The sequence below is a fragment of the Clytia hemisphaerica genome, unplaced genomic scaffold (genome assembly GCF_902728285.1).
Source record: "Clytia hemisphaerica strain Z4C2 unplaced genomic scaffold, Clytia hemisphaerica genome assembly, whole genome shotgun sequence".
In the NCBI taxonomy this organism is placed as follows: Eukaryota; Metazoa; Cnidaria; class Hydrozoa; order Leptothecata; family Clytiidae; genus Clytia; species Clytia hemisphaerica.
In genome coordinates this window covers 344390-357560 of record NW_027103587.1, presented here as the reverse complement: position 1 = coordinate 357560, position 13171 = coordinate 344390, and the positions used below count along the sequence as shown (strand labels likewise).

Here is a 13171-nt window from a genome sequence, read left to right as displayed (position 1 = left end):
GCTATTGAGTCTCATAAATTGATTTTGAAAATCCTTGCTGCATACAATGGGAATGCTGAAAAATTCTACCCTATGTTTTATGACATTTTTTGCCAAAACACAATGTTTTTCCTCGGTTAACTAAAAAATGTGAACGCTTACTTGGTGCTGAAGTTGCAAATCATGTGTTGGCACATCTCAATAAGGCAAACTCTTCTTCTTCTCAAAAAAAAATCCTGCTAATCTCACTGCCAATAAAAATCTAATCACATTTACTGATAAGCAAAAGAACTCAATAGCATATTTATCTGGTGCAGTTTTTAAAACAATTCACAAAAGATTAGCTATGCGCAACAATGTCTCGTCAAAATCCACCGAAGTAAAGGAAAAATATTTTGCACTTTTGGAAGCTGGAAAAAAACGACCTGATGCTCCTTCCCTCCCTAATGAACGCCTAATTGAAGCAAGAGATCGTGGTGGTTTTGTGGACGATGAAACCTTTTGTGTACAGCATTTTTGATGAAATTGAGAGATACTTTCATGTGAACATTATTGATAAATTTCAACACAAAATTGATGGTGCAGAAATGGTGGAAAAATTTATGGCTAACAATCTGATTTTAACTTGTTGGTCAAAAGTGAGAAATGACTGTGCTATTCCTGTTGAAAAAGAGTTGTCATTGAATCTTTTACGTGAAATTCTTACCTTGATTGTTAGAGCTCGCACTTTCTCGCATGTCAAACAGATAAAAGACAAACACAAGATGGACACCAAGAAACAGAAGATGGATTCATTGATCAAGAGTATCAAGAAGGCATCAACAACACTTGATATGGGTCACTGATGAGATGAGATGTCATGAAATCTTTGGAAAAAAAACAGCTTTTTTTAAAGCTACAAATCTATTAAAAAACAAACATACTTATTATCACCTGGATAGCTATGCTTTCCAACCCCTTATCCCCATCCCCCATCCCCATCCCCCACCCTATGAGTAGTGCATTTTTGAGGTTTTGAATTAAATTTTCTAAAGATTTATTCAAAACAGGATTTTGTTTTTCAACCTGTAAGATTTTTTGGCATTTTCCTTTTAAAAACTTTTTCAAAAATCCCTGTTCATTTGTACAAAGCCAGACTTTTCAAGAATTCTATCCAATGCTTTGGACAGTTTTCTAGAAATCTAAGAGGTTCGACTCCTCTGTCTGGAAATATAATTCAAGGATGCTCAATTATCAACAAAAAAGCTGATGAGTTTTCTTTTTAGTCTATTATCTGTTTTTTTTACAGACAAAGAAAAGTTTGCTACATGGTTTCTGATTTCCTAAATACTTTAGAACAAAAATTCTCTCAAATCCGATGCCGGATTTTTGGTCTTTTTTGCTCAAATTTTATGAAAAGGGGTCATCCTCATAGTACGTACGCAAAAATTTTCCAAATATCTGATACCCCCTCCCCCCTTGTACGCAGAGAACAATAGAAATGACTTCACTTAAACAATAGACATACGCTTTTGTTAAACCCCCCTCTCCCCCCTTTCTTGCGTACATACTATATGGATGGCCCCAAAATATTTTGTTCCTGAAAAGAAATAAAAGACCCTAATTTTTGGGTGGTTACAAAAGAAAAGAAGAATGTCATTTGGTTGTCACTTCTCATACTAATTCTTTGGTCAAATATGAAAAAGAAAACAAACAAAACAACCTGACAGAGATTGGCCAACAAGACTCAGGCCAGGGGGGGGTCAAGCCAGTTAGTACAAGACAGTATGCCTACTAACCGCCTTTTTCACAAAAGGTACATACAGTTAGTACTAACTGACTTTTGGATCAAATTTACATACACCACCCTTGAGAATGCCTTTTAGACCAACATTACAACAATAAAATCACGTAAAACAATATCCAATACCTTCAATGTTTCAATTCTTGATCTTTTAATAGGAGATAACAACATTTCCAGAAATATTTTGGTTAATCATATTATCAGATATAACAAACAGAAAATATACCTACCATGAATCTTGTCTGGGTGTTTGTTTTTATCTTCTTTCTTCGTCAATTTAAAATTGACAGTGGTGTAGTTTATAACTACAATGTACAAGTAAGTTTTGTTTTTTAAGAGATTTGTGGTTTTAAAAAAAACCGTTGGGGAAGGGGGAGTTTAAAGTGTTAATTCTTCTTCTTCATTATCTTTTTTCTTCTTAGCAGGACGACATGGTACAGGCTCATCTGATACAGTGAACAGATCAGAGTTGTCACGTGAATTTCCATCTTTGATTGGCTTGAATGTTTTGATTCTTCGAATTCCATTATCATTGTATCGGGCTTTATAATATGATGGATTGTCACTTCTAAACCCCATTGCGCGTTGACGACCAAAGTAGTTCTCCAGTGGATCTTGGCAGAAGTGTTCGGTGTAAACGTATTGGACAGCATTTGTATGTAAGAATTCGACCATGTCAATGACGGAGTAGGTTGTGATTTGTAGGGCTTCATACGTTTGCCAGGATATGAACATTTTGGCTTTTTCAGTAGCTGTGAAATTGCCAGGACGGTTCTCAATTGAATCTTTCCATTTCGAGAAATATGGCAAGAATTCTGTGAGTAGCCATTTCTTGCGTTCGTCTTCTTTACCTGAAGTCAAAAACAAAATTGACACTTGATTTAAAAGGAGGTTTTAAATAAAATAATTAAGTTTTTGTAATTTGCTCCTTAATAATATTCCATTACAGTGTGTAATCAAGCCCTCCTCCATTGAAAATAAGTTTTTTAAGTCACTAGCCCTCCTACTTTGAGAAAAAATACTGTAGATAATTTTTTTGGGCAATATACAGAAGATGAACTTCTAATACCTGGCTCTGGTGGAGTGAAAGGCTTTTTGAAGGGTTTGATCTTTATGACAGCTTCTTTATGATTTCTAACGTTCATGCAATCGAAGAATTGGTCAAACATCAAGCAATAATCTGCAGTGGCTTGTTCTTCAGGTTTACCTACTGCCTTGATACATGTGCTGACAGATTCACTCAAAACTTGAGCTGCAAGGAGGACATTCATTCGTGAATATGGGGTTAATTCAACATGATCAACGGATAGACTGAAGCAACTTTTAGCACCAGATTTCAAATCATCTTTCACAAGTTCTGATATGTGATTCCAGGTTAAGTATTTACCATTATTCCACAACAACCTTGATGATTTTTCAAAAGAAGAATGAGAAAGATTATTTCGAGCTGTTTTAACAATGTGTGGTTGGTCACAGATGAAATAAATGAAACGGTCGTCATCAGAAAAAATGTTCTTTGTTTTGTAAACAACAGGTCTTCCCTCAACTACACTTTCGGCCATTTTACTGTGCATTCGATAAAACGTACGATTGGCACTAGCACCGTCACTGGTGACTGCAAGAATTTTGAGATTGCAATTGTCCTCTAAAATTCCAACAGCTTTCCAAAATAAAGGGAAAAGATTAACAGCGGTGATATCTTTTGTTGCGAAATTTGCAAAAGAATATTTCAAAGGATTGACAATACCCCGAACAAGAAAAACAAGTATGTGTGAAGCAATTGCTTCTGAGTTTTTTAAAGTTGCAGCATTGATCTCACCATCTCCAAGATCAACATAACCAATAAGCTCCCCAGAGTGTTTATCCCAGACAAGGTCCTCTTGAATTTTCATTTCGTCGATGAGAATAGTGCAATATCGTTCTTGGGCACTGTAATTTTGGACCATACCTTTCAACTCCTGAACAATTTTTGGATTGAATCCAGTTTGAGGACATATGTAATTTTTGTAGTCCCGTAGTCTACGTTGACTGGGTAGCATCAACAGTCCGGTTTTAGTTTTATCATCGTATCTCAAATCATCATAAGCAGCCGGTGATTTTGAAGCCAAGTGTAGAGCGAATTTAATAATGGAGGGGTGATACCTGATACCATTTCGGTTCACATTTAAGTATTTTTGCTGTTCCTCCCAAAAGAATTTCATAAAAGGAGGTAAATTATCATTATTTGCTGACATTATGGTGACCATGTCCTTATTGAGCTCTTTGTCAACTGGAATGTTATTTAATTCAATCATTTGTTTCATTTGCTCAATCTCTTCTTTCAGGGACTTGTTTTCTATTCTATACTGCTGTACTGTTACTGCAAGTTTTTCAGGAGCAGTATGTTTGAGTGGAGCATTCAATTTTGCTGGTTGAGTGAGAGAACTGTGTTTTCTTTTCAATGAAACATTTTCTTTTGATTGAAGGTTCAAACAGCTGGAGCAGAGGGAAGAATTGTTTGATATGAGCACCTTGCATAATTCTGATCGATTGAACTCGGTTTGAAACAAGGGAAATTGAGATGTCGTGACATTTGATGGAGAAAATATTTTGGGTACGTTGTGTTTAACAAATGAATGATTCGAAGTAAACATGGATACATCAACACCAGGACATACTTTTAATGATTGCAGTGATTTTATCAAGTCTGAAAGAAACACATTTTCAAGTGTACCTCGAGAATTTAATATCAAATCATTGTCATTGGGCAATCTCCACAAAAAAACACGAACCATAAACTGTAAATCCTGGGAAACAAAGATTTCAAATTTTGGTACCATGTGAATTTCGTCCATAAAAGTGATAGAGTTTCTATTTGGGATTTCATAGTTCAATTTCCACCCACTTGGTAATTTTAACTGGGACGTACGTTTTTGGAATTCCTCCAGTGACTTATAATTTGCAGAAGTATTAGTTGACGATGATTGTTGTTGTTGTTGTTGGAACAGGTTCCTTTTTGAGGCTGAAATGATTGAAGATGAACGAGGGGTAACAGGTGGGCTTTTGATTGATTTACCCAAATCCAAAAAAAGTGATGGTAGCTCTCCTGGTTTTGGATAGGTACGGTCTCCTTTGTTCAATTGGTGAGATTGATAATGTCTCTCGCAAATGAAAAGTCTCTTTTTCTCTATCATTTCTTTGAGATTGTCATCGATCACCCTTCCCTTAGTGATAATCCCAATAAGCTTTTTCCTCCATTCTATTTCCATTGGTGAATCGCCAGATGGTATTTTCATGATTCCAATGCCCTTATACTTCGATTTTCTAGATACTGGACATCCATAAATGGAACAGTTGGAACCAGGCATTGTTGAATATTACTACTTGAATGTTGAATATATATACGTATTTTTTCAATTTTAATCTAGAGAATAAAAACATCAAAACATTTTAATATCACATTTCACATTTATTATTAAGAGTACTGGATCATAAAAGTACAGAGATATAAGCAGATACAGCCCAAATAGAAAAGAATTCAGAAATATAATGCTATAAATCAACAACAAAAAGGCTTTTATAATATTTTAAATTTTGTTTTGAAATAATTTTACACCAGATAGTGTTTTTAAGACATTAATAGCTCATTAATTCGCAAACAGACTTCTACACCATATCAAAATATCATAAAACATGGATATAAAGATAAAATCTGCATGTAAAAGAACCAAAACAATCCAAAAATCTGTCATAAAGCATGGATAAACACAAAAAAGCCCACAGAGTACCACCAAAACGTCTACCATTTTGAAAGATGTGTGCACCTAAAGGGCTGGGCCCGAGTCAAAAAGTTCTTGCAAAGAGTTCGAACAAAAGAAATCGCCGTTGCCATGACAGTTTCCAGACTATCTCTTTTCTTTTGACTATGGTTTCCCTTGTTCGAGTATCGCTTAACTTTTCGAGGTCAACCTTAGAAAAAAATAACATGTTTCAGATCGAATTTGGCCTTGTGGCACATTTTTTGTGCGGCAATTAATTTTTGGGGTGTGTGCACTGATTTTGAGATTTTTTGTGAAACCTAATTTTGCAGTTTGAGACCGATTCCGGAAAAACTGCAATATTTAATTCTCAGAAGTTTTTTGCTCATTTTCTGAAAAATATGTTTTGACCACCCTTGGGTCAAGGGCTATTGTTTGCCATAGTTAGACTATCTAAAAAGCTGTTACTTTACGAGATTGTGAAAAGAGCAACCTGGTTGATGATGATTAGAATTTCAAATGATTTTATACCTTTTTGATCTAAATATGAATTGAAATAGGGTAAAAATGGCCCAAAAAAGTGCCAGTTTATTGTTAAAATGCAAAGTTTGGGCTTTTTCTTTCCACTGAAGCTAAGGTCAAAAAGAGTGAGAAAGTTAATAGTCTTTAATTTTATTTCAGGTGACTCACCTTTTCTTTAACTGCAAAAATGTTAAAATAATGGAATGATCTGTTTGTGTTCGTTTCAGTTTGATGTTTCGTGTTTACTTCTCCATCTAAGTTATCTCCAACATAAATGGTGTTATTTTTACTAGGTTCACCTTTCATTATTGCTTCTAAAAATGAAAAGTTCCATTTTTGGACTAACCAGAGATTGAGAATATTTACATACAACAATGAAAGTATAAATCTTCGGAATTTTGGTTTTTTATCTTGCTTTTTATAAAAGTTGTGTCAAAAATCCCTGTGAAAGTGCATAGTGTGAATCCTCCTTTTAAAGTGGGGGATAAAGCCTTCCCAAAAATCACCAAATTTTGAACCTGAAAATTCTTTACAAGGCAAATTAAATTCCCTGACTGCAAAAATTATAATTCCAGATTCCAGATCCTCTCAACATCAGATTTCAATTTCCAATGAAGAAAGGTTGTTATGATCACCTCCTTTTTCCATTCCAAAACTTTGGCGTCATGATCAGTTTCCATTTCAATCAATTTCTTTCTTGCTCACGTGGGATGGGTAGAAATCTTCATTTTGCAAAGCACCTCTTGCCCTTATATAAATTACAAACCCTGTCATATTCAATACATTTCTTGCAAAGAGGTGATTCAAATAGTATGTAAACAAAATGTTTCAAAGATTTGACCCCTTTTCCCCTTGTACAGAGAGAAAAATAGAAATGACGTCATTTAAAAATTAAACATACACTTTTGCTAAGCCCCTTCTATTCCCTTCACAGCGTACGTACCCATTACTTTTAGTAGGTATTTGCTTTGAATGTAATCTTGTAAATCTATGCCTTTTACATATACACGTGCTTCCCAATTTTTGTACAAATACACTTTATACTTGTCTTACCTTTCTTAATAATCCACATTGGCGAAAGAATAAGCCATTTTTGTATCACAATGCACTCAAAAGCTGGTTGTGGGAGGAAGCTATAGTATTACAAACTTGAGTTGTAATGTAGTTGTTGTTTGTGATACTTTTGATTGCTCTAGTGAGATAAGGAATTTCCTTGTAAAATCCTTCCAAAACATCATTTGTTTTTAAATCCTTGATTGACTTGGCGTCTGTTTTCCTCAATATCGAGTTTGTTGGCATTGATGAAAGATTGACTAGCTCGCCTTTGCAATTTTAGACAAAGGATTCAATAAAATGACTTTTATATTCAGCAAGTTTAATAAGGGTCATCATTGCTTCTAAAATAGATATAAAAAAATTATTTTTGACTTACCTTGTGGTCCAGTATGCTTTACATTATTAGATTCGAGCAGTTAGAAAACTAGACAATAAATAGTAAATTTTTATTATTTATTTAGCTTCAAAGCCCTGATGGTCTAGTGGTATGATAATCATACTTTTAAGTATGATGGCCTAGGTTCGATTCCTAGTTAGGGCAAAATTCTTTTTATGACATTTTTATTAGACTTAGGAGAAACAGTTGAAAAGCAAGACCGTAAAAAGTAATATTTTCCAATCTAATGATTTTCTTTGAAAAATGTTGACTTTGTCCTCTATAGGCCGAGGGAATTAACATACCAGTTTAGCGTCACCAGCATGCCTGAAACTAGATGCGGCATATTTTCATTTTTCATTATTCATTATTTTTCCATTACAGGCTCTACAGCAACAAATCCACACTGTACAAACACCACCACACCACAGACGATCAACCTTTTGAAAACATCTTCTCGGGTATGTATTGCGCATGTGCAGTTACAGAAATTGAAGTATCCGTGACCGGAAAAAGAATCGATTCCAGAGGCCGCGGCGGTAAAATTAAAGACTTACGCGGACATTTGGATTTCAAGATACAAAATCAAATCAGTAGCCAAGCAAGAAGGGGGTCAACTCGAGTAAAGTCCATGATTGCGACGATGAAGAATTTTGAGAAGATGAGTAACCAGAAGTCTCTATGTGTTTCAAACAACGAAGCGATCTTAAGAAGATTATATTCCATGAAACAAAACTATATAATGTATAATATCGATATAATATTTACATATATAATATTTACTTTTTGGACCTACCTAAGGTAGTCCTTTAAATTAACCCTTGTCCGTTCGTTCGTCCGTTCGTTCGTCCGTTCGTCTGTTGCCAGCTTTTCTTGGGATCGGCTCATTAATTTTTTCTAATTTTTTGCACAATGATGCAAAATGGCAATGCCCAAAATGTGACGGAGCCCGATTTTCGAAAAAAAAATTTTTCCGGCCGAAAATGGCGGAATTATGCCGGAAAAACTGGTTTTTGAGCATTTTCTCGAGATTTCATCATTAGTTTTTTCTAATTTTTTGCTCAAAGATGCGTATTAACAATGTCCAAAACATGGTCCAGTCCGATTTTTGAGAAAAAATTTTTTGCGGCCGAAAATGCCGGAAATATGCCGGAAATCGCCGTTTTTCTGGATTTTCATTTGACTTTTCCTATAAATTGGTGTTTTTTTCATTCAAAAACATTATTAATAGCAATGTCCACCATCAAGCATGTTTTAATTTTCAATAAAATTGATTTTTGAAGCCGGAACTTTCTAAAAATCGCCGGAACAGCCGATTTTCGCCGGAAAAACGGTATTTCTTGAATTTCTTGAGCTGTACTTAATATTTTTTCATGAAATTTTGCACACTGATGCAAAATGTCAATACCTAAATTGTGACGGAGACCGATTTTCGAAAAAAATTCATTTCCGGCCGAAAATGGCGGAAATATGCCGGAAAAACTGGTTTTTTGGCATTTTCTCGATATTTTATCATTCGTTTTTTCTGACTTTTTGCTCAAAGATGTGTATAAACAATGCCCAAAACATGGCCGAGTCCGATCTTTGAGAAAAAATTTTTTCCTGCAGGAAATGCCTGAAATATGCCGGAAATCGCCGTTTTTCTAGATTTTCATTGGACTTTTTCCTTATAATTGGTTGTTTTTTTTCATTCAAAAACACTTTAAATAGCAATGCCCACCATCAAGCGTGTTTCAATTTTCAATAAACTTGATTTTTGAAGCCGGAACTATTTTAAAAGTCGCTGGAACAACCTATTTTCGCCGGAAAGACAGTATTTCTTGAATTTCTCGAGCTGTACTTTATATATTTTTATGAAATTTTGCACACTGATGCAATATGACAATACCTAAAATGTGACGAAGCCCGATTTTCGAAAAACATTTTCTTCCGGCCGAAAATGCAGGAAATATGCCGGAAAACCGGTTTTTTGACTTTTTCTCGAATTTTCAGTTTTAGTTCTTTCTGATTTTTTGCAGAAAGATGCGTATTCGCAATGCTCATAAAATAGCCGAGTTCAATTTTTGAGAAAAAATTTTTTCCGGTTGAAAATGCCGGAAATCGTCGTTTTTGCAGATTTTCATTGGATTTTTTCCTTATATTTCTATGTTTTTCACACGAAAACATTATTGATAACAATGCTCACCATCAAGCATGATTCAAATTAATAAAACTGATTTTTGGGACCAGAACTTCCTATTTATTTTTTCCCTACAACCCTTCCCCCCTATCAACAATCAATGATGAATTTATTGTGTTGTGTATTTTCGCTAAACGCTATATTTTCGGACTGATTTTTTTCATTTTTCTTTTCGCATTGCTATCTAACTTTCATCATCAGGTAGGTCCATTCAGCATGTTGCTTGTTACGTTTTGGAATCTCAGGCCCATCGCAATCGACACATTGAGGGTACGTGTCGGCGTTCTCGTCGGCGTCAGATAAATACCAGCCACAGTAGATGCAAATGGGCTCGTAGCCACATGAATAGTAGAGCTTTTCCACAAGGTCCAAACAATCGTGATCTCTGACAAAGACCTCTACGCCGTGTGGAAGTTGAACATTATCTAAAAATTATCGAAAAAAAACCATTACAGTTAAGTGTTTTCATAACTAAAACAACCTGAGGGAAAAAATTAAAATGCTTGAGCGATAGATTGTTCCGAGTAAAAGGGGGCAGAAATGGCCTATATATGCTAAGAAAGGGCTGAAAAAATCGTCAGTCAGCAAAATATTAGTGAAAAATCTAAAACTAACCAAACAAAAAGCCACATGAATAGCCAAAACCTTCCAAAAACTCATTGATAGCTTTCCGTTGGGTTGCCTTGATCTTCTTTTTTGAAAACACTAATCGCCATTTTTCACATTCTTCACACTGTAACATTATATCCGTATTTTTGGCATGTTGGACTGACGGTGAAAATGTCAATTTCTTCCTCTTATTTGCCGGACGTGCATTCAAACTAGGACGACTCTATAAAGTAAATAAAATTACGGACTTGAGATTCAAATACTTTGACGGAAACAGAATCTGATACCTCCAGCATTGTCTTTTACTTCTTTCAAGCAGTTTAAGATTTTACTTTAAAGAAAAAAAATTGACTTAGATCTTTCGTGACTTTGCCGTACATTTGGCTGAACGTTTTGTAGTGACCATTTTCACCAAGCTGGGGATCGGGGAGAAACGGCAGGGCTTTGTAGTTTTTATCGCGAAAAGGTCTAAAGAGAATAAATTGCCGAGGTTAACAATATTATAGTCACTCATAATATCCCCTTTGGTAAAAATAGATCTCACTGCAATCTACGACAGAAATGAGCAATGTTTAGTAGTTTATAAAAGATGATTTCTTACCCACAAAAATCGCAAGATTCTGAAGAACATTTCTTTATCTGGAACGTGTAGTGCGTTTCTTTACAATGATTCTTCAAAAACGACTTCAAAGAGTGATAGTTTTTCAGGTCCTTTTTCGTTGTCTTGTCTCTCTGAAAAAAGAAGTACAAGCTTACAGTATAGCTTAATGGGGGTATCATTAAAAATTAGCAACAGAAAAATTTTGTTGAAAATTGAATCATGTCAACTTGAGGTAATGAGGAATTATCTAATGCCAATAGTCACTCAATTTTCTAAGGAAATCTATTCGCCACTTAAAACATGAGACAGGGATTTACGCAATCTTTGTTATAAAAAAAGCCTTCAAGTCACGATCGATTTCTTGACACTTTGTCCACAAATCGTCAATAGATGTGCCAGAAGCAGCGTCAAAGACCTGAAAACTTTTTCCCTTCAATGCGAGGCGTTTCATTTGTGAGTTTAAGAGCTCTTTAGGAAAAGCCATGGTTTCTTTCATTTCTTGGCGTAATTCATCAGTCTTGACGGCTTCTCTGACCTCTTTCACACTACTTGCTTTAGCTGTAAGTATACAAAAATAAAAACATTCTAATTTACTGACATAATGTCATTCTTCATTTATTCCCTAGTATATTCCTTTGTATTACTTTTTTGTGATTCAAGATATCAGAGCAGTAAATTTAACTATTAAAGCCAGTTTTAATAATTCTGAAAATCATAGCTTCTTTTTGATACTCACATACTACCCTTTCAAATTCATCGGACATTTTGCGCCTCATCATCCCAACACCCTGAAGTCCTATGTTTACTATGCTCATGATTCGTTCCACGGGATTGGCCCAAGAATTACTGGGCGCCGTTCTCAAAGCAATCAGCAGGTCAAGATCGAGGTCACGAAAAAAGGCGATCAGCGCAACCTTAACAGAAAGGTAGTTAACCCGATGGTCTGGACCACCGTCTGTATACAAAAGAAGAGCTGGAGGGACTGGACCTGTAATCAAAAAAGAAAAAGACAGATACAGAATAGGGTGATCGGTAAAACCTTACAAGTCGTTCATCCAAAGGTCTTGGCCACCGTCTGTATACATGAAACAGGGTCCCTACATGAAAAGAGCTGGAAAGATTGACCTCTATAATAAAAGGGGGAAAACACAATAGAAATACGCAGTGTTCAAGTTCAGTGTTCAGATAATTACTCATAGAATTTACCTTCGCGTTGAATAATCAGTTCTTTCAATTCAGTACTATGCCTCAATGCTGATGATGGTTCGAAAGCAGATTCCTTGAAACCGATATGTACGTCACCACGGTAAAAAGATTGGCTTATGTCATCAGGTATGTCAATCTAAAATTGAATACAGAAATGAGAATAATGATCCAAAAAATGTCTTTCATTAATTAGTGATATAGGTTGATAGGTTCTCTCTTCTCATTTGGTGCTGCTTCCTTAAAAACATTTTAAATTAAAATGAACCAGGTGATAAAACTTTTCACTCGTACTTTGACAGTTGAGGAAACTAGGAAAGCAAAATTTTTATCAAAAAGTAGACTCACAAACAAGTGCACAGATGGTACCAGTGAAAACTTCGTAAAATCATGATCGGCTGCTGACATAACCTGGTTTTTGCCAACAATCACCTTCTTCCCCCTTTCTGCGGCCGCGACTGGGTACGAAGATTCTCTGCACTTGATCTTGTGCTTGTCGTCCATACTAACTAGATTGACCAGATCTCGGTGCTTGACAGCGTATTCTCTCAAATACTTCCAACTGGCGACACAGTAATGTGCGTCGACGTGCTGGACTCTGATCTGATTAAGAATTTACAAAAGCGTAATTATAGACACTAAAAAAGAATCTCGAATCAATGAGGGACTTTCAAAAAAATCTTTGAAGTAGAGAAAGTTCAATTCACTGAGATGAATTACGATATATGAAGCTCTTAAAATATCCAAAGGACCTAGACTTAAAAGATTACATACATATGCTAGTCTTCATCCTGCTTTAAAGAGAGTTACAAAATTAGTTTGAATTATACAAAGAATAAGTAACTACTTAACTACTGTAACTTAGCCGAAATTATAACTTACTTGTCGTTTTTGCACCATCATTTTGATTTGTATGCGTCCTTTGTAGTAAATACTCGTCTTGGCATATTCATTGAGAGGTTGAAATTGGTATCGAAGCCATTTTACGCTTGGTACATCAGTGCCATCAGGAACTAATTCTTTAACTCTGTCTCGTAGATCTCTGAAACTAATTGCTTTGGCAAGATAAAGTTGCTCCCCGTGACGGCGGTCCTGACAGGCAACTCCAACATCATTTGAAAGATAC

The 13171-nt window shown here is 35.4% G+C and overlaps 1 protein-coding gene and 1 non-coding gene across 2 annotated transcripts; one reads left to right on the top strand and one right to left on the bottom strand.

Moving 5' to 3' along the window:
* Positions 1 to 7545: 7545 nt before the first annotated feature.
* Trnak-uuu (transfer RNA lysine (anticodon UUU)) lies at positions 7546 to 7618 on the top strand. Its single transcript has one exon. It is a non-coding gene; the product is annotated as a tRNA-Lys (tRNA).
* A 2194-nt stretch (positions 7619 to 9812) lies between these two features.
* LOC136801470 (uncharacterized) lies at positions 9813 to 12948 on the bottom strand. Its single transcript, XM_067058115.1, has 8 exons — positions 12928 to 12948; positions 12394 to 12648; positions 12049 to 12184; positions 11579 to 11830; positions 11183 to 11400; positions 10843 to 10973; positions 10505 to 10572; positions 9813 to 10057 (listed from the first exon to the last, which is right to left on the bottom strand). Exons 1-8 carry the CDS (start codon positions 12946 to 12948, stop codon positions 9813 to 9815), a joined length of 1326 nt encoding a protein of 441 aa, XP_066914216.1.
* Positions 12949 to 13171: the final 223 nt, after the last annotated feature.

Coding starts and splice junctions, on each gene's coding strand:
- LOC136801470 (XM_067058115.1), bottom strand. CDS start 12,948: ATGATGGTGCAAAAACGACAA. Junction 11,831..12,048: donor ACTGATTATTCAACGCGAAG/GTAAATTCTATG, acceptor TTTTGATTACAG/GTCCAGTCCCTCCAGCTCTT. Junction 10,058..10,504: donor CAGATTCTGTTTCCGTCAAA/GTATTTGAATCT, acceptor GATAATTTTTAG/ATAATGTTCAACTTCCACAC.